The 26,898-nt window shown below is 38.8% G+C and overlaps 1 protein-coding gene across 8 annotated transcripts in view; it reads left to right on the forward strand.

Annotated features, from left to right (window-relative positions):
- AHCYL2 (adenosylhomocysteinase like 2) overlaps positions 1–26,898 on the forward strand; it is a 163,193-nt gene that overhangs the window by 84,449 nt on the left and 51,846 nt on the right. For 2 of the 8 annotated variants that reach the window (XM_072784528.1, XM_072784531.1), the window contains exons 1-2: positions 23,043–23,163; positions 23,338–23,419. The exons of 3 other annotated variants lie outside the window; for them this stretch is intronic. In XM_072784528.1, coding sequence (XP_072640629.1) covers positions 23,363–23,419 — 57 coding nt within the window. In that variant the 5' untranslated portion in view covers positions 23,043–23,163; positions 23,338–23,362. Of the gene's footprint in view, positions 1–6,273; positions 6,408–22,999; positions 23,164–23,337; positions 23,420–26,898 lie in introns of those variants that run through there. 3 more of the 8 variants (XM_072784530.1, XM_072784527.1, XM_072784534.1) reach the window with 3 other exon arrangements.

The raw sequence follows: 26,898 nt of genomic DNA on the forward strand, positions 1-26,898 counted from the left end.
CGCTGCCTTCAGCCGAGGGCCTGATCCTGGAGACCCAGGATCGAATCCCACGTTGGGCTCCCTGCATGGAGCCTCCTTCTCCCTTTGCCTGTGTCTGTGCCTCTCTGTGTCTCTCATGAATAAATAAATAAAATATTTTAAAAAAAGGAAAGAAACCATTTTATCATGAGATTGCAACAATGCAGTCACATCTTCAAGCTCCGCTTCTAATTTTGGTTCTCTTGCTCTTTCTACCACATCTACAGTTACTTCGTCCACCTGAGTCTTGAACCCTTCTAAGTCATTCATGAGGGTTGGAATCAACTTCTTCCAGACTCCTGTTCATGTTAGTATTTTGTCCTCTTCCCACGAATCTGGATGCTCTTCATGGTATCTAGAATGGTGAATTATTTTTAGAAGGCTTTAAAATTTACTTTATCCAGATCCATTGGAGAAAACAGTGTCTCTGGCAGCTTTAGCCTTATGAAATATATTTCTTAAATAATAATACTTGGGGTTCCTGGATGGTTCAGTTGATTAAACGTCCAGCTCTTGATTTTGGCTCAGCTCATGATCTTGGGGTTGTGGGATTGGGCCTCATTTCAGGCCCTGCACTCAGCGCACTGTCTGCTTGTCCTTCTCCCTCTGCTGCTCCCCATCCTCAAATAAATAAAATCTTTAATAATACTTGGAAGTCAAAATTACTCTTTAATCCATGGACTGCAGAATGGACATTGTGTTAGCAGGCATGAAAATAATCTTATTGTACATCTCCATCAGAGGTCTTGGGTACCCAGGTACATTGTCAATGAGTAGTAGTATTTTGAAATGAATCTGTTTTTCCTAAGCAGGAGATCTCAACAGTGGGCTTAAAATGTTCAGTACAACACATTATAAACAGATGTGCTGCCATCCAGGCTTTGTTCCATTTACAGAGCTCAGGCAGAGTAGATTTAACATCATTATTAAGGGCCTAAGGATTTTCAGAATAGTAAATAAGCATTGGCTTCAACTTAAAGTCACCAGCTGCATTACTCCCTAACAAGAGAGTCAACCTGTCTTTTGAACCTTTGAAGCCAGGCATTGACTTCTCCCTAGCTATGAAAGTCCTCAATGGCATCTTTTCCCAGTATAAGGTTGTTTCATCTACATTGAAAATCTGTTGTGTAGTACAGCCACCTTCATTATTTTAGCTAGATCTTCTGAATAAATTTCTGTAGCTTCTACATCAGCACTTGATGTTATCAAGACAGCTTCTTTCCCTAAACCTCAGGACCCAACCTCTGCCAGCTTCAAGCTTTTCTTTTGCAGCTTCCTCACCTCTCAGCCTTCACAGAATTGTAGAGTCAGGGTCTTGCTTTGGATTAGGCTTTGGTTTAAGGGAATGTTGTGACTGGTTTGATCTATCCAGACCACTAAAACTTTCTCCATGCCAGCAATAGGCTGTTTCACTTTCTTATCATTTGTGTGTTCACTGGAGTAGCACTTTTAATTTCCTTTTAGAACTTTTCTTTTGTAGTAACAGCTTGGCTAACTGGTACAAGAGGACTAGCTTTCCATTCAGCCTGTCTCAGCCTTGGAGCTGCCTTCCTCACTAAGCTTAATCATTTCTAACTTTTGATTTAAAGTGAGAGACATGTGACTCTCCCTTTCATTTGAACACTGAGAGGCCCTTGTAGGGCTATTAATTGGCCTAGTTTCAATATTGTTGTGTCTCAGGGAACAGGGAGGCCTGAGGAGAGGGAGAGAGATGGAGGAAGAACAGCCAGCCAGTATCAGTCAGGACACACACATTTGTATCAATTCAATTCATCGCCTCATACCGGGTGTAGTTCTTGGTGCCCCAAAACAATTATAATGGTAACGTCAAAGTTCACTGATTGTAGATCACCGTAACAAATATAATAATAGTGTTACTTCAGTTATTTAGCCCGTTTATACTTCAGTTTTCTCAGTTGTAAAGTAGTGATGATAATAAAAGCACCTACCTCGTAAGTTTTTGTAAGGATTCAGTGAGTTAACACATGCCAAAACTACATAGGATTTGGAATATAAAAAGCATTCAGTAAATGTAGTCTCTTTTTCCTTCCCGTTTGTTATTGAAGGCGTGAAGATGTGAAGCACCATGACAGTTTTGGAGACTTACAGAGTTAGGTATATTTTATTATTTCTTCAAGACCCAAATCTAGTATAATTTCCTCAGGGAAGCCTTATTCCACACGAGTTGAGCTGTGTTCCTGCAGCTCTTTGATTGTTACTGTAATCTCTTGCTAACCTTGCATGGTAAAAGCTGTATACTTTCTTTCTTTTTTTTTTTTTTTTTTTTTTTAAGATTTTATTTATTCATGAGGTACACAGAGGGTGAGAGAGGCAGAGACAGGCAGAGGGAGAAGCAGGCTCCATGCGGGGAGCCTGATGTGGGACTCGATCCCGGGGCTCCAGGATCAGGCCCTGGGGGGAAGGCAGGCACTAAACCACTGAGCCACCCAGGGATCCCCAAAGCTGTATACTTTCAATATATACTGAGTATCTGTTTGTATCAGACATTATGCTAGGTGAATAATACAGAGAAGGCCCCTGCCTTCTTGAAGCTTAAGTCCTAGAAGGTGAAAACAAAGAAAATAAATAATTTCAGCTAGTGGTAAGTAACTGAAGAAAATAAAATAAGGTAATAATAGGTCCAAAGTGATGGAGCAGGGCCCAATAGGATAATCAGGGAAGTCCTTGAAGAGGTGACATTCTAGCTGCGAGGTGAAAAATGAACTCCTGGCACTATAACACTTTTTATACCTCAGCTCCACCCGCTTACAGTCTGGATTGTGTTCTTTTCCTTCAGGTTACTTTAGAATGATAATTGTTCACTTTAGTTTGTACACACATTCCGTATTTATTTGTGTCCAGCTTTAGCTCTTCTTTTCCTCCCTCTCTCCACAAGAGTGAGCTCTTGGGCTGACTTTTTAATCTAGGTAGACTGTTACTCTTTATCTGTCCATGTTTTAATTTGATACACAGGGTTTTATTAACAGAGTACTATCATCCCTAGACATTCCTCTTGGGTATATGTGCTGTCCGTTCTTTCTTTCTTTTTTAAAGATCGTATTTATTTATTCATGAGAGACACAGGGAGAGAGGCAGAGAGAGACATAGAGGGAGAAACGGGCTCCTTGCAGAGAGCCTGATATGGGACTTGATCCCCGGACCTGGGATCACACCCTGAGTTGAACGCAGATGCTCAACCGCTGAGCCACCTAGGCATTCCTGTTCACTTCTTTATTATACTGTCTCAGTGAGTAGTAAGTTTGAAGCAAGCTTCATTGGAAGCACTAGGGATTTGTTAGTTGCCATAGTAGATGATCTATAAATTCTAGTCATTTCAGAGATTTCCTAACTATTATTGACAAAACTTTTGCTGAAGAGAATCTGGTGCTTCCAAAGCTAAGTTGTACCTGGTAACTGTCACACTATCTTTTTGCCACATGCTTGGTGACACAATGGTGACTTTCAAATTACTCTTTTTTTTTTTTTTGAGAATTAATCTCTTCTGCTATCCCACAACCAGAATATACTTGATAATTTTAGGGACTGCTTTAAGGAAATGGCCCTCTGTTACACTTAGAGAGGTAGGACTCAGTTTCTTAAATTGAAGGACTTCAATGGAGGGGTATGTCAAAGTGTACTTTTCTGTAAAGTGACTAAGTTCCTTGGATTCCACATTGAGGTGTGAAACAAGTAGATAAGGAGTTGGGTTGAGTTGTTGATTATCAGAATTAAGAGCCGGTTTTCTCCCAAGATTACTGTGTTGCCTAAATCCCATAGCAGTGACCTCTTTCTGAATTGTCCATGCCTTCTATTGTTTTTCTCAATAGTAAAGGAAGGGAAGAAAAAAGAAAAGAAAAACAAAATCTCAGAATCAGGTCTCAACCACTGGATCTCTGGGCTTTCAGTTTGCAGTGGCTGCATTGTTCCTGCATAGGTTTGGAAGTCATAAGGAGAGAAGGGTTACAAGGAATTTTTTCTTTCTTTCCTTGTCAGTTACCTATCTGAATCAGAATTAAAGAGATTCTTACTATTTTTACTTTTTTTTGTCTACTAATTATTTCAACACTTTTTTTTTTTTTTAAAGATTTTATTTATTTATTCACGAGAGACAGAGAGAGAGACAGAGACACAGGCAGAGGGAGAAGCAGGCTCCATGCAGGGAGCCTGACACGGGACTCGATCCTGGGTCCCCAGGATCAGGCCTTGGGCTAAAGGTGGCGCTAAACCGCTGAGCCACCAGGGCTGCCCCTAACTGAATCTTAAAAAAAAAAAAAAAAAAAAACAAACCTTCCTTGGGATGCCTGGGTGGCTCAGCGGTTGAGCGTTTGCCTTCGGCTCAGGGCATGATCCCGGAGTCCTAGGATAGAGTCCCACATCGGGCTTCCTGCGTGGAGCCTGCTTCTCCCTCTGCCTATGTCTCTGCCTCTATGTGTCTCTCATGAATAAATAAATAAAATCTTAAAAAAAAAAACTTTCCTGGACTATTTTATCAAAGGTAGTTTTATACTTTAGCCTCTTGGCCATTTCCTTTATAGTATTTACCAGAAAATTAACCATTTCATCTATTTTTTCTATCTCCCTTACTAGAAAAAGTCTGTAAGTGTAGATATGTTGTGCCTATGTAAACATCACAGAGTAAAGCCATCTGGTAGGTCATTGTCCATTTTGAACTGAAGGTCAGAGAGATGCTAGATACAAAATTTTGGAAGTTATCTGCACATTAATTGTAAATGAAACCACGGATATGGGTAAGACAATATTTTGAGTGAAGAGGAAACAGATTAGTATCTTTAAGAATTCCTACATTTTAGGGACCCAAAGTGAAAAAAAGCTACAGAGGAAAGGAGTAAGATATCTTGGAGATCAAAGAAAAAAATGGGTGTAATGTTATGAAAGCCAAAGGAAGAGAGTCTTTCAAGGAAAAGCTATTAGCAGTGTCAAGAGGTAAAGTAAGCTGAGAAATCCCCATTAAATTTAGCAACAAGGACATGGTGACTTTGACACAAATAGTTTCAGTGGGTTGGCAGGAGCCAGACTATAGTACATAGAGGAGTGAACAGAAAGTAAGGAATTAGAGATATAGTAAGCTTAGAAAGCCAAGGAGTTTTGAAGTTTGAAGGTAAGTAAGAGAGCAGTAGCTAGTTGAAAGTTAGAAGGTGAGATTTATTTATTTTGGGGATGGGAGAAACCTAAGCATATTTTGTCTGATGGGAAGAAGTCATTAGAGGGTGAAAAATTGAAGAAATATGAGTGAAAGGAGATAACTAATAGAGAACAGTCCCTGAGAAGGTGAGAGAGGATTTGATCCAGAGTACTGGTTGGAAGGACTAATCTTAAATGATTTCTCAGTCTACTAGGCTGCCATAAAAAAATACCACAGACTTGGTGGCTTAAACAACACAAATGTATTTTCTTATGATTCTGGGGCCTAGAAGTCTAAGATTAAGAGGCTATCAGGATTGGTTTGTGGTGAGTCCTCTTCCTGGCTTATAGAGAGCTGCCTTCTCTCTGTGTTCTCACGTTCTCTTTCCTATGTATGCTGCAGAGTAGAGTGCTGTCTGGTGTCTTTTCCTCTTACTATAAGGACAATAATTCCATGAGATTCAGACCCCACCCTTAATGGCTTCATTTAACTTTAATTACTTCTGTAAAGGCCCTATTTCCATTGCATATTCCCCACATTGGGAATTAGGGCTTCAGCATGTGAATTTGGGGGATATAATTTAGTCTATAACAGATGGGAAGAGAGAATCCTCTTCCATTAATCTTCTTCCATTAAGACAAGAAGGAGGCAAGAAAAGATAGATGTGGGTGAGGTTGTAGGCTTTGGTGTCAAGAAGTTGAACAATTTTTTTCCATTTAATGGTTTTAGTTTTCCCTGTGAAATAGATGATAAATAATGTTCTCAGAGTAAGTGATAGATGTTATAGTTGGACATTTGAGAAAAATAGAGAATATTTGACAGCAAGTATGGAGATAGGAAGAAAGGACTGAGTAGGGGAACATGGCAGAATTACTAGGTTTTATTGACCTGTAGGCTGGAGTGGTTTTTAGCAGCAGAACAGCCCAAGCAAAGGCATAACTAATCGGTAGCAGGAGTCTTACATGTCTGAATTTGGCCCCTTGTAAGTCTTCATTGTGTAAGATCTTCTCTTGCAACCAGATGTTAACACTGGTTAACATCCTGTTAACACTACAATGTCAGCACTGCTTTAAGAAGATTGAATTCTATTTTTTTGGTCACTCTCAGACTTGGCAGAAGATTTTTGACTAGGACATCTTTAACTCATAGAGAACTGAAGTGAGAAGCAAAATTGAGGTTTAAAAAGAAAAGAAGAAGTGAAATCAAGGTCATTTTGGACCTCAGGAGGTACTCACAGCATCTACAGGTAAAAACTGGCTCATAAGTTATAAAATCAGAGCAAATTTGCCTTGGAATCATTTGAAGCAAGTGAATGCAACAGCTCAGGTGATCCCCATTATTCTCAGATTCTGTATTTGCAAATTTGCCTCCCACTAAAGTTTATTTGTAGCCCCAAAATCAATACCGCCTGTCCTTTCAGTGGTCATCCATGGACATGTGTAGAGTAGCAAAAAATGTGAGTCACCTGACATGTATGCTCCCAGTTGAGGTCAAATAAGACAGTGTTCTGCCTTCTTGTTCAAATTCTCATACTCTCATCTAAGTGTCCTTTTCATGGTCTATTTAATGCTGTATTTTTTACATTTCTGTGCTCTTTCTTGGGATTTCACTGTTTAAAATGTCCACCAAATGTAGTCCTGAAGTGCTGTCTAGTATTTGTACTACATAAAGGCTGTGATGTGCTTTATAATTTTTTTTTAATTTATTTACTTATGATAGTCACAGAGAGAGAGAGAGGCAGAGACACAGGCAGAGGGAGAAGCAGGCTCCATGCACCAGGAGCCCGATATGGGATTCGATCCCGGGTCTCCAGGATCGCGCCCTGGGCCAAAGGCAGGCGCCAAACCGCTGCGCCACCCAGGGATCCCTGTGATGTGCTTTATAGAGAAAAAATGTGTGTTAGGTAAGTTTCATTCAGCCATGAGTTGTAGTGCTGTTGGCTGTGAGCTCAATGTTAATGAATCAAGAGTATACATTAAATAAAGCTTCTTGAAACAAAAACCCACATAAAACAGGGTTATCTATTAATCATTTGATGAAAATGTTATAACCATAGGCTCACAGGAGCCTAACCCTGTATACGTACCTTATACACATTAACTCATTCATTGATACAACTTAAAAAAATTGGCTGCTAGACAGTGGGTTGTTATATGGAAGATGGCAGTGGGCAATCCACTTAGTAGATTTTCTTTAATGTTCAGAAGCCTCTTATTAGGAATCTCTTAAATATATAATATCCTGCCCTGGGATCTAAAAAGATCTGCTTTCTAATCATGGTTATGTTTGATTGATTTGCTTTGGAACTCATTAGAATATTCCTTATTTGACTTTCATGAAAGGTAAAAAAGGCAAAAAGTTTTATAAAGCAATTAGAACTTTTTGGCAGAAAAGTGCCAGGTAGGAAAATAATCATGGTTGGTTATTTTTACAGACGTAAAGCAGTAATGATGTAAGTTGTTGATGCATGGAACTTGAATGCACTATGTTGGCAATGACTGTGTGTGTGTGTGTGTGTGTGTGTGTGTGTAAAATAGGAACTTTGCTCCCTTCAACTCTGTGTCCAGATCTTTGCCTAGATCCTGCTAGTTCTTCCTTTATATAATTTCTCAAATTTGTTGTGGTTTTTTTCATATATTTGTAATCTGGAAATCCAGACTTTAACCGTCTTCAAGGTTGTCCTCATTTCTTTCAGCCACATTCTCTCTTGAATGCATCTTTTCTAAGCATATTTTTATCATACTATTCTGCAGAGATATTACTGCCCTACTTAGAAACTTTCTGTGGCTGTTAGTTGTCTATTTTTAAATTACTATAAGCCAGTTATCTCTTAAAGCTTCACAATTCTCCTATAGCTCTTCTTCCTCAATCCCTTGATTGATGTTATTTGTCATAATTCATTGTTGGAGGGGGCACTTAGATGTGAATTCCCTCATCTTATTACCATTATCTATAACGCTGCCTGCATCTATTTCTTCTTTTTCTTTCTGTAACAAAGAAAGAAATTATTTCTAATCCTAAGAACAGTTTCTCCACTTGTGCCCTGGATCCCATTCTCTCTTCTCAGAGATTTTTCTTCTTGATTTACTCCTAAGGTTGTCAGACTTGGCAATAGCAACACAAAATACATAGTTAAATTTTAAATTAAGGTTAACAAATTATTTTAGTATAAGCATGTACTATGCAATATTTGGGACACATTTATGTTAAAAATTATTTGTTGTTTATCTAAACTTCAAATATAACTGGCATATTGAATTTTACCTGGCAACCTTATTTAGCTCTTTCTTTCCTTTTTTTACACTTCTAAACACACACACACACACACACACACACACATAAATACATTTTCATCCTCCCTCTCTGTTGGATCATTTCTTTCAGAGTTTACTCAAGCTCTAGTAACCATCTTGTTAAACAAAAGCACACATGCCCCCACCACACACACACATCAATCACTTCTTTTTGACATAATCCTTTAGTTATTTCCACATCTCTTTACTCTGCTTCACAGCCCAGTTTTTCAAAGGCGTTATCTGTTTAAACTGCCTCTCCTACTTAACCTCCTGGTCATTCTTCAGTTTTCCCTAATCCTGCTTTCATACCCCTTCCCCTACCCCCATCACTCCCCCAAGTCACCAGAAACCTCCATGCTGCCTAATTCTAAAAACTATTTTCAGCTATCATCATACCAAAGTTCCCAGAGTATTTGAAATAGCTGATCACGCTTTCCTTTTTGAAATAATCTCTTTACTTAATTTCAGTGACACCATTCTCTTTTTCCCTTTTTCCGACTACTGCTTTTCAAATTTCAGCTGCTAGCTTTTCTTATTCTACCCTATATGGTGGATCAAGGCTCAGATGTGGATCCTGTTTTATTTGCTTGTTTCCCCTCTCTAGGGAAATTTATCCATTCTCATGGTTTTATATATTTGTGTACACATGGGATTTAAATTACAGAAATAATAAGAAATCAGTAACTCCCAATTTTATGCTTCCAGCCCAGACTTTCCTCTGAGCTCCAGATTCTATTCAATTGCTATTTCAATTCCACTTATCTGTCTCATAGACATCTCAAACTTAACATGATCAAAGTTAAGCCCTGGTATTCTTCTCATACCTGTTTTCCCCCTGTCCTTCTCCACTTTAATCAGTAGCATCCCTATTTAATTAGTTACTTGAACCAGAAACCTAATGATCATTCTTGATATCTTTCTTATCTTTTACATTCAGTTTGTTATCAAGTCTTATGGAGTCAGCTACCAACATCTGTCTTAAATCCATTCACTACTATCATTGCAATCCAAGCTACCATCATCTCTCATATTTTAATGACTTTCTAATTAGGCTCGTTTCTTTCTTTCTTTTTTTTTTTAAGATTTTATTTATTTATTCATGAGGGACAGAGAGAGAGAGAGAGAGGCAGAGACACAGAGACAAGAGGGAGAAGCAGGCTCCATGCAGGGAGCCCGACGCGGGATTTGATCCTGGGTCCCCAGGATCAGGCCCTGGGCTAAAGGTGGCACTAAACCGCTGAGCCACCTGGGCTGCCCAACTAATCTCATTTCCATTCATATTCATTTAGTTTCTTCTCCTTATAGTCATGGTGATCTTTTGATCACCTAGTAGCTCCCTTTCTCTCTCTCTCTCTCTCTCTCTCTCTCTCTCTCTCTCTCTCTCTCGTTTTTTTTTTTTTTTAAGACTTTATTTTTAAGCAATCTCTATACCCACATAGGGCTCAAACTTGCAATCCCAAGATCAAGAGCTGAATGCTCCACCAACTGAGCCAGCCAAGCATCCCACTTCCTATTATTCTGACAATGAAATTAAAACTTTTCTGTGGCCTGCAAACCCTACATGATCAGCCTCTGCCTACCTCTCCTGTCTTATCTCCCACCACTCTCGTTGACAGTGCTCTAATCATACAAAGTTAGGATTTGGTAAAAAAAAAAAAAAAGGAATCTTATTTCAAGCAGTTTTAAAATTATTAAATAATACAGATTAAATATCTGTAATATGCAGAATTTTAAAAATTTATGAAAACATTGTCAACCAAACCTGAACATGCATGAGTAGTTATCTGAAAACAATTGAAATATTTAAGATCAAACCTCCCCCACTCTTTAAAATCTTGGAGCCTTGTTTAATTTTCTATGGCTTAAAACAATACCATTGTACAGGGCACCTGGGTGGCTCGGTCGGTTAAGCGCCTGCCTTCAGCTCAGGTCATAATCTTGGAGTCCTCAGAGAAAGCCCTGTGTTGGGCTCCCTGTTCAGTGGGGAGTCTGCTTCTCCCTCTTCTTTGTCTACTTGGGCTTACTCCTTCTCTCTCTCTCTCTCAAATAAATAAGTAAAATCTTTTTAAAAAACCCAAACAATACCATTGTATTAACTTACAGTTCTAGAGAGTAGAAGCCCAAAATGGGTCTCAGTGGACTAAAATCAATATGTTAGAAATTTTACTAGCTATAAAAATGAATGAAATCCTGCCATTTGTGACCTAGGGTTTTATGCTAAGTGAAATAGACAGAGAAAGACAAATTTTGTATGATTTCACTTATATGTGAAATCTGAAAAACAAAACAAATGAACAAACAAAACAGAAACAGACTCAGGCACAGGAAATGAACTGCTGGTTACCAGAGGGGGAAGGGATTTGGGCAGATGAAATAGATGAAAGAAATTAAGAGGTACAGGGGATCCCTAGGTGGCGCAGCGGTTTGGCGCCTGCCTTTGGCCCAGGGCGCAATCCTGGAGACCCGGGATCGAATCCCACGTCGGGCTCCCGGTGCATGGAGCCTGCTTCTCCCTCTGCCTGTGTCTCTGCCTCTCTCTCTCTCTCTCTCTCTCTCTCTGTGTAACTATCATAAATAAATAAATTTAAAAAAAAAAAAAAAAAAAGAAATTAAGAGGTACAAATTTTAGTTGTAAATAAATAAGTCATGGGAATATAATGTACACAATAGAGAATATAGTCAATAATACTGTAATAACTTTGCATGGTGACAGATGGTAACTAGACTTATGATGGGATCATTTAGTAATATATAAAAATATTGAATCACTGTGAAGTACACCTTAAACTAAAAAGGTACTGCATGTCAATCATACTTCAATAGTTTTTTTTTAAAGGTATCAGTAGGGCTATATTCCTTCTGGAGGCCTAGAGGAGAATCCATTTTCTTGCCTTTGCCAGGTTCTGAAGTACCCAGCATTCCTTGGCATGTGGCCCCTTCCCCCATCCTCAAAGCCAGCAGCATAGCATCTTCAAATCTGTCTCTGGGTCTTACTCTTTTGCCACCTCCCTCTTCTAGTTATGAGGAACCTTTTGATTATATTGGGTCCACTTGGCTAATTCAGGATAATCTCTCCATCTCAGGGTCAGCCAACTAGCAAACTTAATTCCATCTGTAGCCTTACCTATCCTGTATATTTACAGGCTCTGGAAATTGGAACGTGGACATCTTTGGAGGGGCCATTATTCTGTCTATGACACATTAAATTTTTTTTTCTCTTTTTATAAGGGCAATACATTCTTATTCCCAAAAAATTAGAAAACAGACCAGGAATTCAGGAACTATTCAGGCCCTGTTGATATCTCTTTTTTTTTTTTTTCCTTTTTAATTGAAGTATGTTGACATACAATGTTATTAGTTTTAAGTGTACAACATAATGATTGGACAATTTTCTACATTCTGCAATGCTCACCACTATAGTGTAGTTAACGATCTGACACAATACAAAGTTATTACAGTATTATTGACTATATTACCTATGCTATACTTTTCATCCCCATGGCTTATTTATTTTATAAATGGAAGTTTAGGCTCTATTGATCTTTTAGTGGAAAGAGAGACACTTAGTTCATGTTGATTAAAAAGAGATAGTCTCTGAGCACTTAGGGTATTTGAAGCACTAGAAAAGTTTATTAAAAGTCACAACCAAGGGGAGCCTGGGTGGCTCAGTCGGTTAAGCATCTGCCTTCAGCTCAGTTCATGGTCTCCGGGTCTTGGGATTGAGCTCTACATCTGGCTTCCTGCTCAGAAAAGAGCCCAGATGCCCATCGACAGATGAATGGATAAATGTGGTATATATACACGTGGAATACTACTCAGCCATCAAAAAATGAAATCTTGCCATTTGCAACAAAGTGGATGGACCTAGAAGGTATTATGTTAAACAAAATAAGTCAATCAGAGAAAGACAATTATCATATAGTTTCATTCATATGTGGAATTTAAGAAACAAAACAGGAGCATAGGGGAAGAGGAAAAAATAAAACAAGATGCAATCAGAGAGAGAGACAAACCATAAGAGATTCTTAATCATAGGAAACAAACTGAAGGTTGCTAGAGGGATGGGGGGATAGGGTGACTGGGTGGTGGACATTAAGGAGGGCATGTGATGTAATGAGCACTGGGTTTTATAAGACTGATGAATCACTGAACTCTACCTATAAAACTGTCAATTCTATACACTGTCAATTAACTGAATTTAAATAAATTTTTAAAAATTAAAAAAAAGTCACAAACAAGAAAACTACCTACCAAATAAAATCATTTTACTAATTAATAGAGTTGGTGTCTCTACTAAAAAAATAACCAAGAGAGATAAATAGATAATACCACAAGAAAAAATATTTGTAACCACATAAGGATGTGGTTACCACATAGATGTTAACTAAACTTACTGTGACAGTCATTTTGCAATATATACATATGTCAAATCATTATGTTAATACAATATATGTCAATAAGTCTAAGGGGGGACTAAAAATTAATCAAAGAGATGAGTAGGTAATATACATTGAGTTTTTAATTTTTTTTTTTTTAATCTGGTCACTGCATAGTTTTATTCCAGGATTCAGTCAACTACTGTTGTCAGGGTCATGAAAAACAAGGAAGAACTGAGGATTTATCATAGATTGGAGGGGACTAAGGAGACATGACAACTAAATGCAGTGAGGGATCCTGGACTGGATCTTGCAACTGAAAAAGGACATTCATGGAAGAACTTGAGAAATCCAAATAAAGTCTGTGGTTTAGTTAATAGTATTGTACCAATGTTAATTTCTTAATTTTTGTAATTGACCTGGTTTTACAAGATGTTAAATCAGTGGAACTTGGGCAAAGTGTATATGGGAACTCTCCATACTGTTTTTGCTAATTGTTCTAAGTCTAAACTTATTTCAAAATCAAAAGTTTAAAAAAAAGACAATAGTAAGAAAGGAAAAGCAAGCCACAGAGTCAGAAATGTTTGGAAAAGACTCATAACCAGAATATATAAATAGCTCATATAAATCAATAAGGAAAAGGCTGACAATCCAATAGAAAAACAGGCAAAAGATTTGAAAAGTGACTCCACATAAAAGAATATCCAAATGGCCAATAAGCAGATAAAAGTGTGCCAGTATACCAAGTTTCTTCAAGTTACTTTGAAGTGTCTTTGTGCTTTGCTGATGGGAATGTAAAATGGTGCAGCTTCTATGGAAAGCACAATATGGGTTTTAGTTCCTCAAAAAGATAAACAGAAATTACAATATGATCCAGAAATTCCACTTCTGGGTATGTACCCCAAAGAATTGAAAGTAGGGCTGTGAACAGGTATTTGCACACTTATGTTCATAGCAGCACTATTTAAAATAGCCAAAATGGGGGCGTCTGGGTGGCTAAGTGGTTGAGCATCTGCCTTTTGCTCAGGTCATGATTCTGGGTCAGGATTGAGTCTCACATCAGGCTCCCTGTGAGGAGCCTGCTTCTCCCTCTGCCTATGCCTCTGCCTCTCTCTGTGTTTCTCATGAATAAATAAATAAAGTCTTTAAAAAAATAGCCAAAAGGTTGGAAACAACTCAAATGTCCACCAGTGGATGGAAGGTGGATAAACAAAATATGGTATATACATACAATGGAATATTATCATTTGGCCATAAAAAAGGAGTGAAATTCTGAGACATGCTACAATACAGATGGACCTTAAAAACATTATACCAAGTGAAATAAGCCAAATACAAAAGACAAATATTGTATGATTCTACTTGTATGAGGTACGTAGAGTAGTCAAATTCAAAGATATAGAAAGTAGAATAGTGGTTACCAGGGGCTGGGGAAAGGGGAAAATGAGAAGTTATTCTTTAATGAGTGTAGAGTTTCAGTTTGGGATAATGAAAAAGTTCTGGAGATGGATGGTGGTTCTGGTTGCCCAACAGTGTGAATGTATTTAATGCCACTGAATTGTACACTTTAAAATGGTTGGGCCTCCTGCCTGGCTCAGTCAGTAGAGCATGCATCTCTTGATCTCAGGGCTGTGAGTTTGAGCCCCATGTTGGGCATGGAGTCTACTTAAAAAAAATTTTTTTCTTTAATGGTTAAAATGGCAAATCTTATGTATATTTTATCACACATACAAAAAAAAAGTTATACACCAATATTCATGGCGAACATAGATTCAGAAATCCTCAACAAAATATTAGCAAGTCAAATTCAGTAATACATTAAAACAATCATACATCATGATTAAATGGAATATATTCCAGAGGTGCAAGGATGGTGCAACATCCACAACTCAATCATTGTGATACACCATATTAACAAAATGAAGGATTAAAAACCATATGATCATCTCAGTAGATGCAGAAAGAGAATTTGACAAAATTAAACATCCATTCATGATAAAAGCTCTCAACAAAATGGATATAGAGGAATTATACCTCAACCTAATAAAGGCCCAAAAAACACAAAAACAAAATTGTGCTCAGTGGTGATAATAATGGTGGCTATGAGATGCAGAGTAAAATCACAATGTAGTATCATTACCTAGAATGCCTAAACTGTAAACAGGCCAACAAAAGTAAGCACTGGCAGGAATATGAAGCAACTAGAACACTGATACCCTGCTGGTAGGAGTAGAAATTAGTATAAGTACTTTGGAAAATTGCTTAGCATTACCTACATAGCTTGAACATATGCATACCCTATAGCCCAGCAATTTACACACCTCGATAAATAACCAACCGGAAGTAGCTTCACATGGGCACCATACAACAAATACAAGAATGCTCATAGCAACATCAGTTTGTTATGGCCCTCAAACTGAAAAGTCTTCAACAGGAGAATGAAGTCAATAAATTATGAATATTCATGTGATGAGATACTTTCTGGTAATAAAAATAAATGAACTACTAAATGCAGCTGAGTTGGATAACTCTTAGAAATGTATTGAGCAGAAAATGATATTTATATCAGGTTCAAAAGTAGGCACAACTGATCAGTGGTGATAGGAATCAGGGTAGGCGTGACCTATAGGGAGAAGTGAGGGTAATGCCTGAGAGGGGATATGAGGAAAGATCTCCTATGCTAGTAACCCAGTATTTCTTTATCTGGGTAGTGGTTACATAGATGTGTTGACCTTTGAAATTTTATTGAACTATAATATTTTTATTGGTGTATTTTTTTGGAGGTTAATTACACTTCCATAAAAATTTACTTAAAAATTGAAAGATATAATAAGTCCACATTCTATGTTTATTTAATGGCATTATGTTTCAGTATTTTACCCTACTCCCTTCCCACTATCCTGTACCCCATGACCCTCCAGTCTGTGATAAATTTCTTCCCACTCTTATTCTGATTGTCTTCAAGTTTAAGATGTTCTCAAGTTTTAGCTTGACCTCTCTTTGAGGACAGTTTGAGCTAGAGGTGCTAACTGCAGCAAACTGAACTTTGACCTGAATGGAGCTCTATTCGCTGTGTCAGGGAGATTGAAGATTTACATTCCACACTCCACCCCCAGAATCTAGACGGCTTAACAGGGAGTGGAAAAGGTGGCGTGGTGCCTGCTTTAGTGTACTGTAGTCTCTGTATTGCTTAATTATTTATCTGAGAAACAGTGATTGGATTAGTCAGTGGCAGGGAGGTACAGAATTTTGTTATAGTGACATTTCTATTTATGGTTTTGTCAGTTCTTAGTCATACTTGAGTCCCTTTTCTATTTACCCTTTACGTGCCTATCCTGTATTTTATTCAATTGAGGCTTTACTCTGATCTAACTATTCTTTAAGTCATTTTTTTTCATTAAGCACGTATTCATTAGTTGATTACTATATGCTAGGCACTTGGAATGAAGGAATAAGACATATAATCTCTGCCCTCAAATTGCTTGCAGCTCTAGTTGGAAACAAATGATCAGTCTGGGAAATTACTCAGTAACTCAGAATTGGTTCTTAACCTAGACCAGAAGCTGGAAATGTGTACTGAAAGAAATTACAGCTAAGCTAAATTTTGAAAGGGATGTGTATGTTCATAGTTGGGATATGGGGAAATTCAGAGAGCTGAGGCATAGGAGGTATGCACAAGCTGAGTCCTGCAGGGTCTTGTATGTCATGCTAAGAAATTTGGATTTTATTTTGAAGACAGTGTGGAGCTTTTGAGGCATTATGAACAAGGAAGTGATGTGATCAGATTTTTAAATGATTGGGCTGATGATAATCATATATAAGTTGATTTAACAAATTGAAGTAGGCTGTATAGGGATGGAATTATCTAGGCCCTTGTCAAAGTGTAGTCCCAGCATTATTGGCATCATGTGAGAGCTGTGAAAGATGTAGAATCTTGGGGGGTACCTGATTGGCTCAGTTGGTTAACTGGCCCACTATGGGGACGCCTGGGTGGCTCAGTGGTTGAGTATGTCTGGGTCATGATCCCAGGGTACTGGGATCAAGCCCCATGTCCTGCTTCTCACTTAGTGGAGAGTCTGCTTCAGGATTCTCTCTCTCCCTCTGCCCTTTCCTCTTTCTCTCTTTCTCTCTCTCAACTAGATCTTTAAAAAAAATGTAGAATATTGGGACCTAAATCAGCATTTTAACAAGATCTCCAAATAATTCATAGGCACATTCAAGCTTATGAAGCACTGATTTAGATGGATGTGTTGATAGTCAGGCTTTAGACAGCTGGTATGAAGAAGAAAGGACAGAGTGCAAGAGATATTATACTCTTCTTGCCAAATACACACCAGACACCCCCTAATCATTCTTTACCTTTTAGCTTAAATGGAACTCCTCATTCCCAATATGTGTGATTAGCACCTTTGCCATATATTGCATAGTACCCTGTATTTACCTGGTAATTTTTCATATTTTTACTGTAATTATTTAATTGCCTGATGGTAAGCACCATGAGAGCAGGGACTGTCTTTCTATGCTGGCTGACACATAATAGGCACCCAATAAATATCTATGGTTTGATTGAATGAATTCATCATGTAGAAGATGGATTTGAGTGTGTTCAGGAATAAACATGTTGGGGATCCCTGGGTGGCTCAGCGGTTTGGCTCCTGCCTTTGGCCCAGGGCGCGATCCTGGAGTCCCGGGATCGAGTCCCACGTCAGGCTCCCGGCATGGAGCCTGCTTCTCCCTCTTCCTGTGTCTCTGCCTCTCTCTCTCTCTATCATAAATAAATAAATCTTTAAAAAAAAAAAGGAATAAACATGTTATATTCATAATAATAGTGATTTTTAAATAGCACTGACAAGTTCCAGGCACTGTTCTAAGTGATATATATATGTGTATGTGTATATAAATTTATTTTATTATTATAAAATAATTTATATATAAATTTATTTGATCCTCTCAATAAGGTAGATACTTTCAATATCCTCATCTTACAGATGAGAAAACTGAGGCACTGAAAGGATAAGTAATTTGCCTAAAGTTACAATTAGTAAGTGTGAGTCAAGATTCAGTCTGATATGACTCTACTATGGTTTTGGACAAAATAACTTCCTCGCCCTTTTTGTATATTTCTGTGTATTATTTAATTTTGATAACATTAGTGTGAGGAAGGCATTATTATCCTGTTTTACAGTTAAGGAAGCAAGGGTTCAAAAAGTTATATAGCTTATATAGTTATATCTTTATGTAAAGATACACACAGATAGTAGGTGGTGGAGCTAGCCTTTAAACCCATGCCTGTCTAGCTCCAAAACCTGTAGTTTTAGCAGTAATGATGGTGCCTCTGTGTGGAGTCTAAAATACCTGTGGGATGTGAGTCTTAAGGTATTGAGAGGATGCCTAACATTTAGGTTGTGGGTAGGGGGAGAATTCAACAATTCCATTTGCTATGATAGCATTAGCACTTCAGGTTTGCAGGGGCAAAGGAGACCTAAGGCATTTCCACAGCCAGCCTCATAACTGACCAGATGGAACTTTGAACTCAGGAGATTAAGAATCCAAGCCTTTACAATAAGCTGTAACTTAGGTGACTAAGGACCTAGTTATTTTTTTTTTCTTATAGCCTCAGAGAAACCAGACGGCTTAGAAATACTGAATGTCAGAACTGGTTCCTTCCCACAGTCCACTATACACCACCTCCCCCTTGGTTTATAATGAGGAAGTTGAGGAAGAAAGTAATTAGGTGACTTGCCAACGTCTAATAAAACCATTAGAAACAAGCCAGGAATAGAGAATTGGGTCACATTCATGTATTCTTTGCCCTGTGCCCTGTGACTTTCTAGGTTCCAGATTTATCACCTCTTATTTAAACCTGTTCTGCCATTGCAGTTACTTCTTTACCACTGTGTGGTTCTTTTTGACTTTGACCCCCTGGAAATATTGACTTGTTTTTTTCTCTTCTGGCCAAACATATACTCAACTCTGGCAAGTCACCTGGCTTACTTTCATTAACAATACTGCTATCAAATCACCACTGGCAGAAGCACAACTGGCACAGACAGCTCCAAGTTGTTCTTTTTGGAGTGCAAATGAGATTCTTTTGCAAACTTGGTCAATTTTTGTAAAGTTTGAAGGCCATAGATACAAATGTAGTTTGAGTAACTTTTTTTCTTCTAAGGTTGCAAACTTCTCACCTAAATGGGAAGAGTGCTTATTATAGATAACCATGTGCAGTTCTCTTACTCCTTCTCCTGCTGTTGGTGTATCTTCTAAGGCACAGTATAGTAAAATGAAATTAGATCGAAAACAGCTATATAATTAGTTCTTACACCCATGCCTCCTGCTGCATACAGCCCCACTCAGTTACTAGACTTTCAGTTCCCAAATGTAATAACAGCTCCTGTTGTGTTTTTGTTTCACAGTCATGGCAGAATGGTGTAGTAAAGCTACAGTTTGTAAAGGAAATCTACTTTAGTTAAAACTTACAGTAAAAAAACCCAAACAGGGGCGCCTCGGTGACCCAGTCAGTTGGACTCTTGGTTTTAGCTCAGGTCCTGATCTCAGGGTTGTGAGATGATCCCCACATTGACTCTGTGCTTAGTGTGCTCAGCGCAGAATTGCTTGAGACTTTCTCTTCTCACTACCCTCCCCCCCCCACCATTTCCCTACACTCCTGCACTCTCACTTTCTCTTAAATAAATAAAATTTTTTTAAAAAGTCACAACTAGTATGATAGTTTAGCCTGCAAAAGTGATATATTTTATTTGTGCTTATTCTTATATTCCCACCCATCTTCTTTAAGTCATTTTCTTCCATGTTTTGACATTTACCATGAGTGCAATCAATCATCTTCTATTACTTAAATAACCTATTATGTAGAAAACATCTACAAGACCACTAGTAATCTAGTAATTTGCTGATCACTGAAATATTTTTAGGGTTGGACTCCACTCTTTTGGCCTTGATTTGTTCCTAAAAGCTTTATTATGATGCAGATCATAATGGATTACAATTGATGCAGATCAAGCAATGGAAAGTGGATTATATATTCCTGCAGAGATAATATAATTAAGGATTAAAACCCTATTAAGGACTCACCACAAATAAGTCATAACTGTAGGCAATAGTATAACTAAATCCCTGCATATGTAAAATAACATTCCAGGTTCAATAAAATGGACATAAATATATTGAACACACTGATTATGCAAGTTACCCCCAAAGTACTGTAAGGTGTACATACAGCATACAAAATATGATAATTTCTTAAGCCCTTACTGTGTACCAGACACTGTGGGCAAATCAAACTGACTAAGCACTTGAAAAAGCCTGTAATCTAAAAAAAAAGAAAAAGCCTGTAATCTGATGAGAGACAACACACAGATGCATTAACTTTAACATGAGAAAGGGTGAAAACAGTGATGTGACCAAAGACCAATACTAGAGGAAAGGGAGGTTGTTTTTTCTAGGTTAGGTTCCATGGCAGTACTATCATTTGAGTTGAACTTGAGGAATTTGCATAAGTCAAGTTAACAGAAGTGAAGCAGAATGGATGCATTTTAATTTGGGAAAATGGCATGAGCAAAGGCATGAAGTGGGAAAGGACACAACATAATAATGACATAAGTAAGAGCTATCATTTAGTAAGCCCTTAGTGTATACACACTTTTTAAATCCTTGCTTCAGTTGTGTGAGGTGGCTATTATTATTATTCCACTATACAGATTGGAAAACTGGAGGAGTGGGAGGTTAAGTAAAGGGCAGAGTCCTTATTCTCCCCGGGTCTGTTTAATTCCCAAACCAAGGTCTTAGCTGCTGTGCTATGTGGTCTTCACATTCAGGAAATAGTGGGCAAAACAGCTTTCCTAGGGATGGAGTATGTACTGGGATATGGAGAGGAAGACCATCCTGGAAAGGCTTTATAGAGGGTTTTTAGAAGGTAATGAAAATGGATAGAGAGGGACAGATAACAGGCTTGGAAGAGGGTTCAAAAATAACTGGCAACGGGGGAATCCCTGGGTGGCAGTTTAGCGCCTGCCTTCAGCCCAGGGCATGATCCTGGAGTTCTGGGATCGAATCCCACATCGGGCTCCCTGCATGGAGCCTGCCCCCCGCCTCTCTTCCTCTCCCTCTCCCTCTCTGTCTCTCATGTATAAATAAATAAAATCTTAAAAAAAAAAATAACTGGCGGGCAGCCCCGGTGGCGCAGCGGTTTAGCGCCGCCTGCAGCCAGGGGTGTGATCCTGGAGACCTGGGATCAAGTCCCACATTGGGCTTCCTGCATGGAGCCTGCTTCTCCCTCTGCCTGTGTCGCTGCCTCTCTCTCGCTCTCTCTGAATGAATAAATAAATAAATCTTAAAAAAAAAATAACTGGCAACGGATTGTTCTAGGGACTAGGGAAAGGAAAGAAATAAAAGATGACTGAGGTTTGTATTTGGCTAACTGAGGGAACAGAGGTAGAAAAGTGAGAAGAAACTTGTTTGGAGGGTTGGGGAGGGGAGGAAGGATGGAGCAATCACTTTGATTTGGAATACATTGCATTTAAAGTACAGATGAAAGATACCATTGGAAATTTAGGCAGCAAAGGTTAATTTCTCATTCTGTTAAGAAGTTTGGATTAAGAGGAAGACAAGAGGACAATAACTGGAGGTGGCTCAACTAAGGATTTATCAGAATCGACACTCTGACCCCAGAGGGCCTGTTGCTCCTACATCTCATCAACCTATATCTTGGCATCACTCCATAGCCCCTCTGTGATGATAGCTTCCTTTACTTCTACCTCTGATGTTTGTTTTTCTTTCTTTTTTCGTTTTTCTTTTTTAAATTTTTTTAGAGGGGGGTGGGCACGGCAGCAGGAGAGGGAGAGAGAAAAATCTTTTTTTTTTTTTGTTTTGGAGAGAGAAAATCTTAAGCAGACTCCACACCCAACTCGGGGCTTGAACTCATGACCCTGAGATCATGACCTGAGCCAAAATCAGGAGTCAAAGGCTTAACTGACTGAGCCACTGGGCACCCCTGCTATTCTCTCTTCTTACTGCATCTGATATCTACCTGCCCTGTGATCTCTCATCCTTTGATCCTTCTGCATTCACAGGGTCCAACAGTCAGTCCCCTTCTGTTTTCACCTGCCTTTCTTTCTAGTCTAAACATCCAGGTCAGATATTTGAATTCTGCCTTCTCTGGCATCTTAACGATACCTCTTTCCCTCGACATTACCTTCCTCTTCATTCCACATCCAAAGGATCATTCTCTTAACCAGTGAAGGCACTAAGGGGCAATGAACCAATAATCCTAATTTTAATATCATAACCATCAGCTCTAGAAAATTATCCTCTGCAAATGGACTTAACACTGAAAGAGTCTCTGGTCCTTGAAAGGGACCAAAGCAGGCATATCTCATTGGGCTTACTTTGTGCCTGAAATCTATGGTATTCTTACTGGATAATATACTCTAGGAATGAGCAGAGCAGGTAAAAGAGGTTAGGCTACTTTTAGTTTTGTCTTGTTTCCAAACTTCTGAAGTATGGAGGAGGCAGCTGCCATAGGAACCTAAGGAGGGAAGAGCTCCTGAGGTCCCTTAAAGGTGATAGTGTTTGGGCTACTGTGTTGGCATCCTGTTTCTTCCCCAAACCCAAACCCCACTTTGGATAGGGACTTGATTGAAACCTTGGCTGCCTCTGAACACACTGGTAGCTCCTGACTAGCCTCAGGGAACCAGCTGGTTTATAGTTGGCACCTACATTGCTTCCCCAGCCCAAGGCTCTGGGGCCTTTGTGTATATAGCACAGAGGGCCAGCAGAGGGAGCTGTGGTCCCAGAACATTCTCCAGAGCTTCTAATTTCTGATTTTGCAAGAGATCTTCCCTGGCACCATCCGAATCAAATCTCCCTTGTAAATAAGAATTTAGCTTGAGATATGCCTGAGTTTGGTGCCAGATCCCCGGTGTGAGCAGATGGGGAAGTTCTGCATAGTTGTTTAAACTTGAAAACCATAAGGAACTTTTGATTTCAAGGAAACGCCTGTTTACTGAGCTGATCCAAATCAAGCAACTCTTGAGAAATGGGAGTGCCTTCTTGACCTCGATCCTTATTGATCTTGGTATCAGCACCTCCAGTGACGTGTCCTGAGGGGCGGGAGAAAATTAACAAGTGCCTTCCTTACAACAGGGAAAGAGAGAAAGCCTGACTGTTGCTGCAGAAAGTCCCTACTGGGGAGGCGGGGGTTGTGTGTTTGGGTAGCATTAAACAGTGAGTGTCCTGTGGGAAGTTCAGTGCCTGGGTGCAGAACCTTACATCAGCTCTGATTTTGAGTGAAAAGGAGAAGGTTTGAAGCCGACCAGTAAGGGACTTGTCAGGCGGTTGACTAATGATCTTAATTTGAATAGAAAGTCACTTTGAAAGGGGATGCAGATTCAGCTAGATATTGTGAACTTGTGAATCACTAGGTTTGGTTCTGCTTTTGGGCACTCAAAAAACCCTGGCATTTCCAAACCCGTTTTCCCTTTTGCTTCAGGACATATATTACCCAAGCCTGAACTATGGAGAAGTGGGACAGTAATGAGGGCACCTCAGCTTTTCACGTGCCTGAGTGGATGGTGAGTTCTTTGGACGCTTTGCTTTTCCTTCTGTTTCTTGGTAATGAGGCAACCATGTCTGACAGGTGACAGGGATCACCTGTGACAAGTCCCTACCAAGACCTGTGGTTGAAAGAACAGCTATTCCTCTAATTTCTAATTAGTTCTTGTGTCCTGGATCATGCCTGTTTCTTAATTGCAAGTGAACCTGGGAAAGGTTTGAGAGTTCCATGGCCAGAGTCAGCTTATTGCCTGGTTGTCTATGCTGGGCTGGAGTTCCTCTACTGCTGGTGTATTGCATGGATTGTGTTATCCTGTGATTGCTTCTCACTGTTTGCAAGCTGATACTTAGTTTATTTCTCATGGGGGTAAAGAAAAAGAATAGTGAGGGCGGGGGTGGGGGGGACAGAATTTAGGGAAACAGTGGTCTCTCAAGTCTCTGAAAAGATGTAAGGATTTCTCCCTTACCTGCCCCACTTTTCCCCAGATCTTTTTTATATCTGTATTTCTAAAGGGCAGGAACTATAGCTTTCTAGGTACCGTTCTTCAAAATGTCATATTTGCCTGTTAGATATTTTTAATATAATTTAAATATAAGGACTTATTTGTCGATAAGAACTAACGCATAAAACCTAGTATTTCAGATCCAGTTTCAACTTTGTTTAAAGTTTATTTAACTTGATTTAAAAACAGCAACCACTGTCTGTTTTTTTTCTAGATTTAGCCTGATTTCTTAGAGTCTATACCAGCCTTATGTTTTTATATATATATGTATGTTTCCCTATGGAAAACTGGCTAGATTATTATATACAACATATTTCAGGCTCTTTTCAGTGTTTATGGAATTATGGACTTACATAACCATCAGTAACGAGATTGATTATATAGTAGGCCCGACAAAGGCCTAACTAAAGAAACCACATTTCAACTCTCACTGTCACAACTATTGTTTATTATTTTTGTTGGGGTTATTGCTATTGTTGTTCTTGTTTCAGAACCTTGTACTCAGTTTTAAAGTGTTCAATGGAAATAAATCCTATCCATTAACAGGCTTATTTCTTTTCTTTTTTTTTTTTTTTAAAGATTTATTTATTTATTTATGATAGACAGAGAGAGAGAGAGAAGCAGAGACACAGGCAGAGGGAGAAGCAGGCTCCATTCCGGGAGCCTGACGTGGGATTCGATCCCGGGTCTCCAGGATCGCGCCCTGGGCCAAAGGCAGGCGCTAAACTGTAACAGGCTTATTTCAAATAACATAGTGTTTTAAAATTGATGGAAAGGATTCACATAATAATTCTGGTTGGATTTTAAATTTGTTTTTGAATCTCCAGCCACTCACTAATAAACAAGAAGGAGGAGCAAGAATTTTGGTTGTCTTAGGGGAGGGACCACTTTAAGATATTAAACTTTGGTATTTTGATAAAGGAATATTACAGAAGAATTCCACAGAACATTAGAGTGTCAACTCAGAGTCAATAAAAGTTTTATAGTAACTCTTATTCTCATAATAGTCCTCTTATCTCTTCAGCACGTGCTCTCCAGAGGAGCTCCTACTGAACCTTTACTTACTTCTTTTTATTTACAGGAACAAGAAAACTCCTGCAAGAGTTAGTGACTATTGCTTAAGGATGTGATCTAGGACTTCCCAACTTTTAGAAAACATTCTTTAATAAAGCACAGCTCTGCTTTTTTTTTTTCAATATGGCATTCTCAGAGATTTCTTGGCCCTTCTCAAAAGCCAGAAAAACACCTTTGACCAGCAAAAATTTTTTAACAACAGCAAGAAAGAGTAGTAAGGGGCTTGTCTTCAATAACTTAGCTTTTTCGTCTATCTTTTCCTTGCCAAAGATTTACCTCTTGATGCTTTCTTTCAGCACATAAATCATTACTTTCTGACCTGGCTGGAAGTGCTTCATTAGGCTGCCACTGATAGCCACATAGCCAGTAAAGTGAGCCATCAAGCACCCTATAGTGTATATTGCCTGTAGATCTTACCTATGAAATATTAGAATGCCTTTTAATCCCCCAGGAGAAAACCCTGAAGCCACCTCCCATGTTGGGGGCCAGAATTTCAATTTAAGAAGGCTTTAACCAAATGTCTGATTCATGTTCCAGTTTATACATTAACGTAACTTAGTTTCCACTGAGACTATCCTTGCCACCAAAGGAAACATTACAAGACTTTCAGACCTTCTTTCAGGAGGACAGTTTAGCAGAGGAGGCACATTATAACATGTCCCTCTTTGTTAATGATCAGCAGCAGTAAGGGACTTGCACACCCCTCCAAGAATAGGACTCAGACCACACACAGCAGCTGACAGTACTCACATCTCTGATTCTCAGCAGGGAAATAAGCCAGAACAAAGTTTGAAGAATCTCCATCTTGAGAATTGATAAGGTAGGGATGCCTCGATGGCTCAGCGGTTGAGCATCTGCCTTCAGCTCAGGTCCTAATCCTGGGGTTCGAGATCGTGTCCTGCATCAGACTCCTTGTGGGGAGCCTGCTTATGTCTATGTCTCTGTCTCTCTCTCGCTCTCTGTCTCTCATGGATAAATAAATAAAATCTTTTTTTTTTTTTTTTTTTTTTTTTTTTAAGTGAGAATTGATAAGGTAGACCTTCAAGTTAACATTCCTTCAGTCACTGTAAAACTTCTGGAGCCTCTGCTCCTAAGCTGTTTTCATGTCAAGGATTTTTTAACCTTGTTCAGGAATTTTACTGCTAAAAGGTTGTGGAACATACCCTTTTAAAGTCTGTCCTTATAATGTTTTTATTTCCCTTGAGAAATCTTTGGTCTCTACTGGTAGGTAAAATACCTCCTCTTGTGTTCATAGAGATCAGCAGTAACCTTTTTAAAAAGTTTTTATATTTTGATGTTTCCTCCTCCAATCCAAGCTGTCTATAGTAGTACTTGGTACTTTTCCATAGGAAATCTGATTGACTTTCTTGAGTACCCAGCCAGCTGGTTACCCAATTTTCTTTTGGCTAGAAATAATCTCTTTTATAGGTGAAGAATCTGCTCAGGCAGCTCATTTAGCTTAGAAGAGAGAGATGTGTCTAAGAATGCTTGAACCATGTCTACTTGGAAGTAAAAGAAAAATCTCTAAGGTATCTGGTAAATGGTGGTAGGAGGTAGTTTGACTACAACTCTGGATCTGGATTGACACTTAAAGGCAGAGACCCATTTGAGAAACTGATGAAAAACTATGGGCCCTCTACCCAGGAAAATAAACACATACACAAAATTTTGCATTCTGTGTTAAGGGGTTGGTCTAGACATCCATGGACTCTAGGTGAAAAACTTTTGACCTAAAAGAATAGAAGTGTTAATAGGTTATATGTATGTATCATTATGTAGTCTCCAAAACCCTTTTACTTACATCATTTTTAAAATTTGTCCAGTGCACATCTGAGATAGGAAAAGGAGCTATTATTATTCCCATTTTACAAATGAGAATTACCAGCGTTAAGTGCTGAAATGTTAAGAAATGCAGAGAAGGA

This window comes from Canis lupus, chromosome 18, assembly GCF_048164855.1.
Source record: "Canis lupus baileyi chromosome 18, mCanLup2.hap1, whole genome shotgun sequence".
NCBI classification, from domain to species: domain Eukaryota; kingdom Metazoa; phylum Chordata; class Mammalia; order Carnivora; family Canidae; genus Canis; species Canis lupus.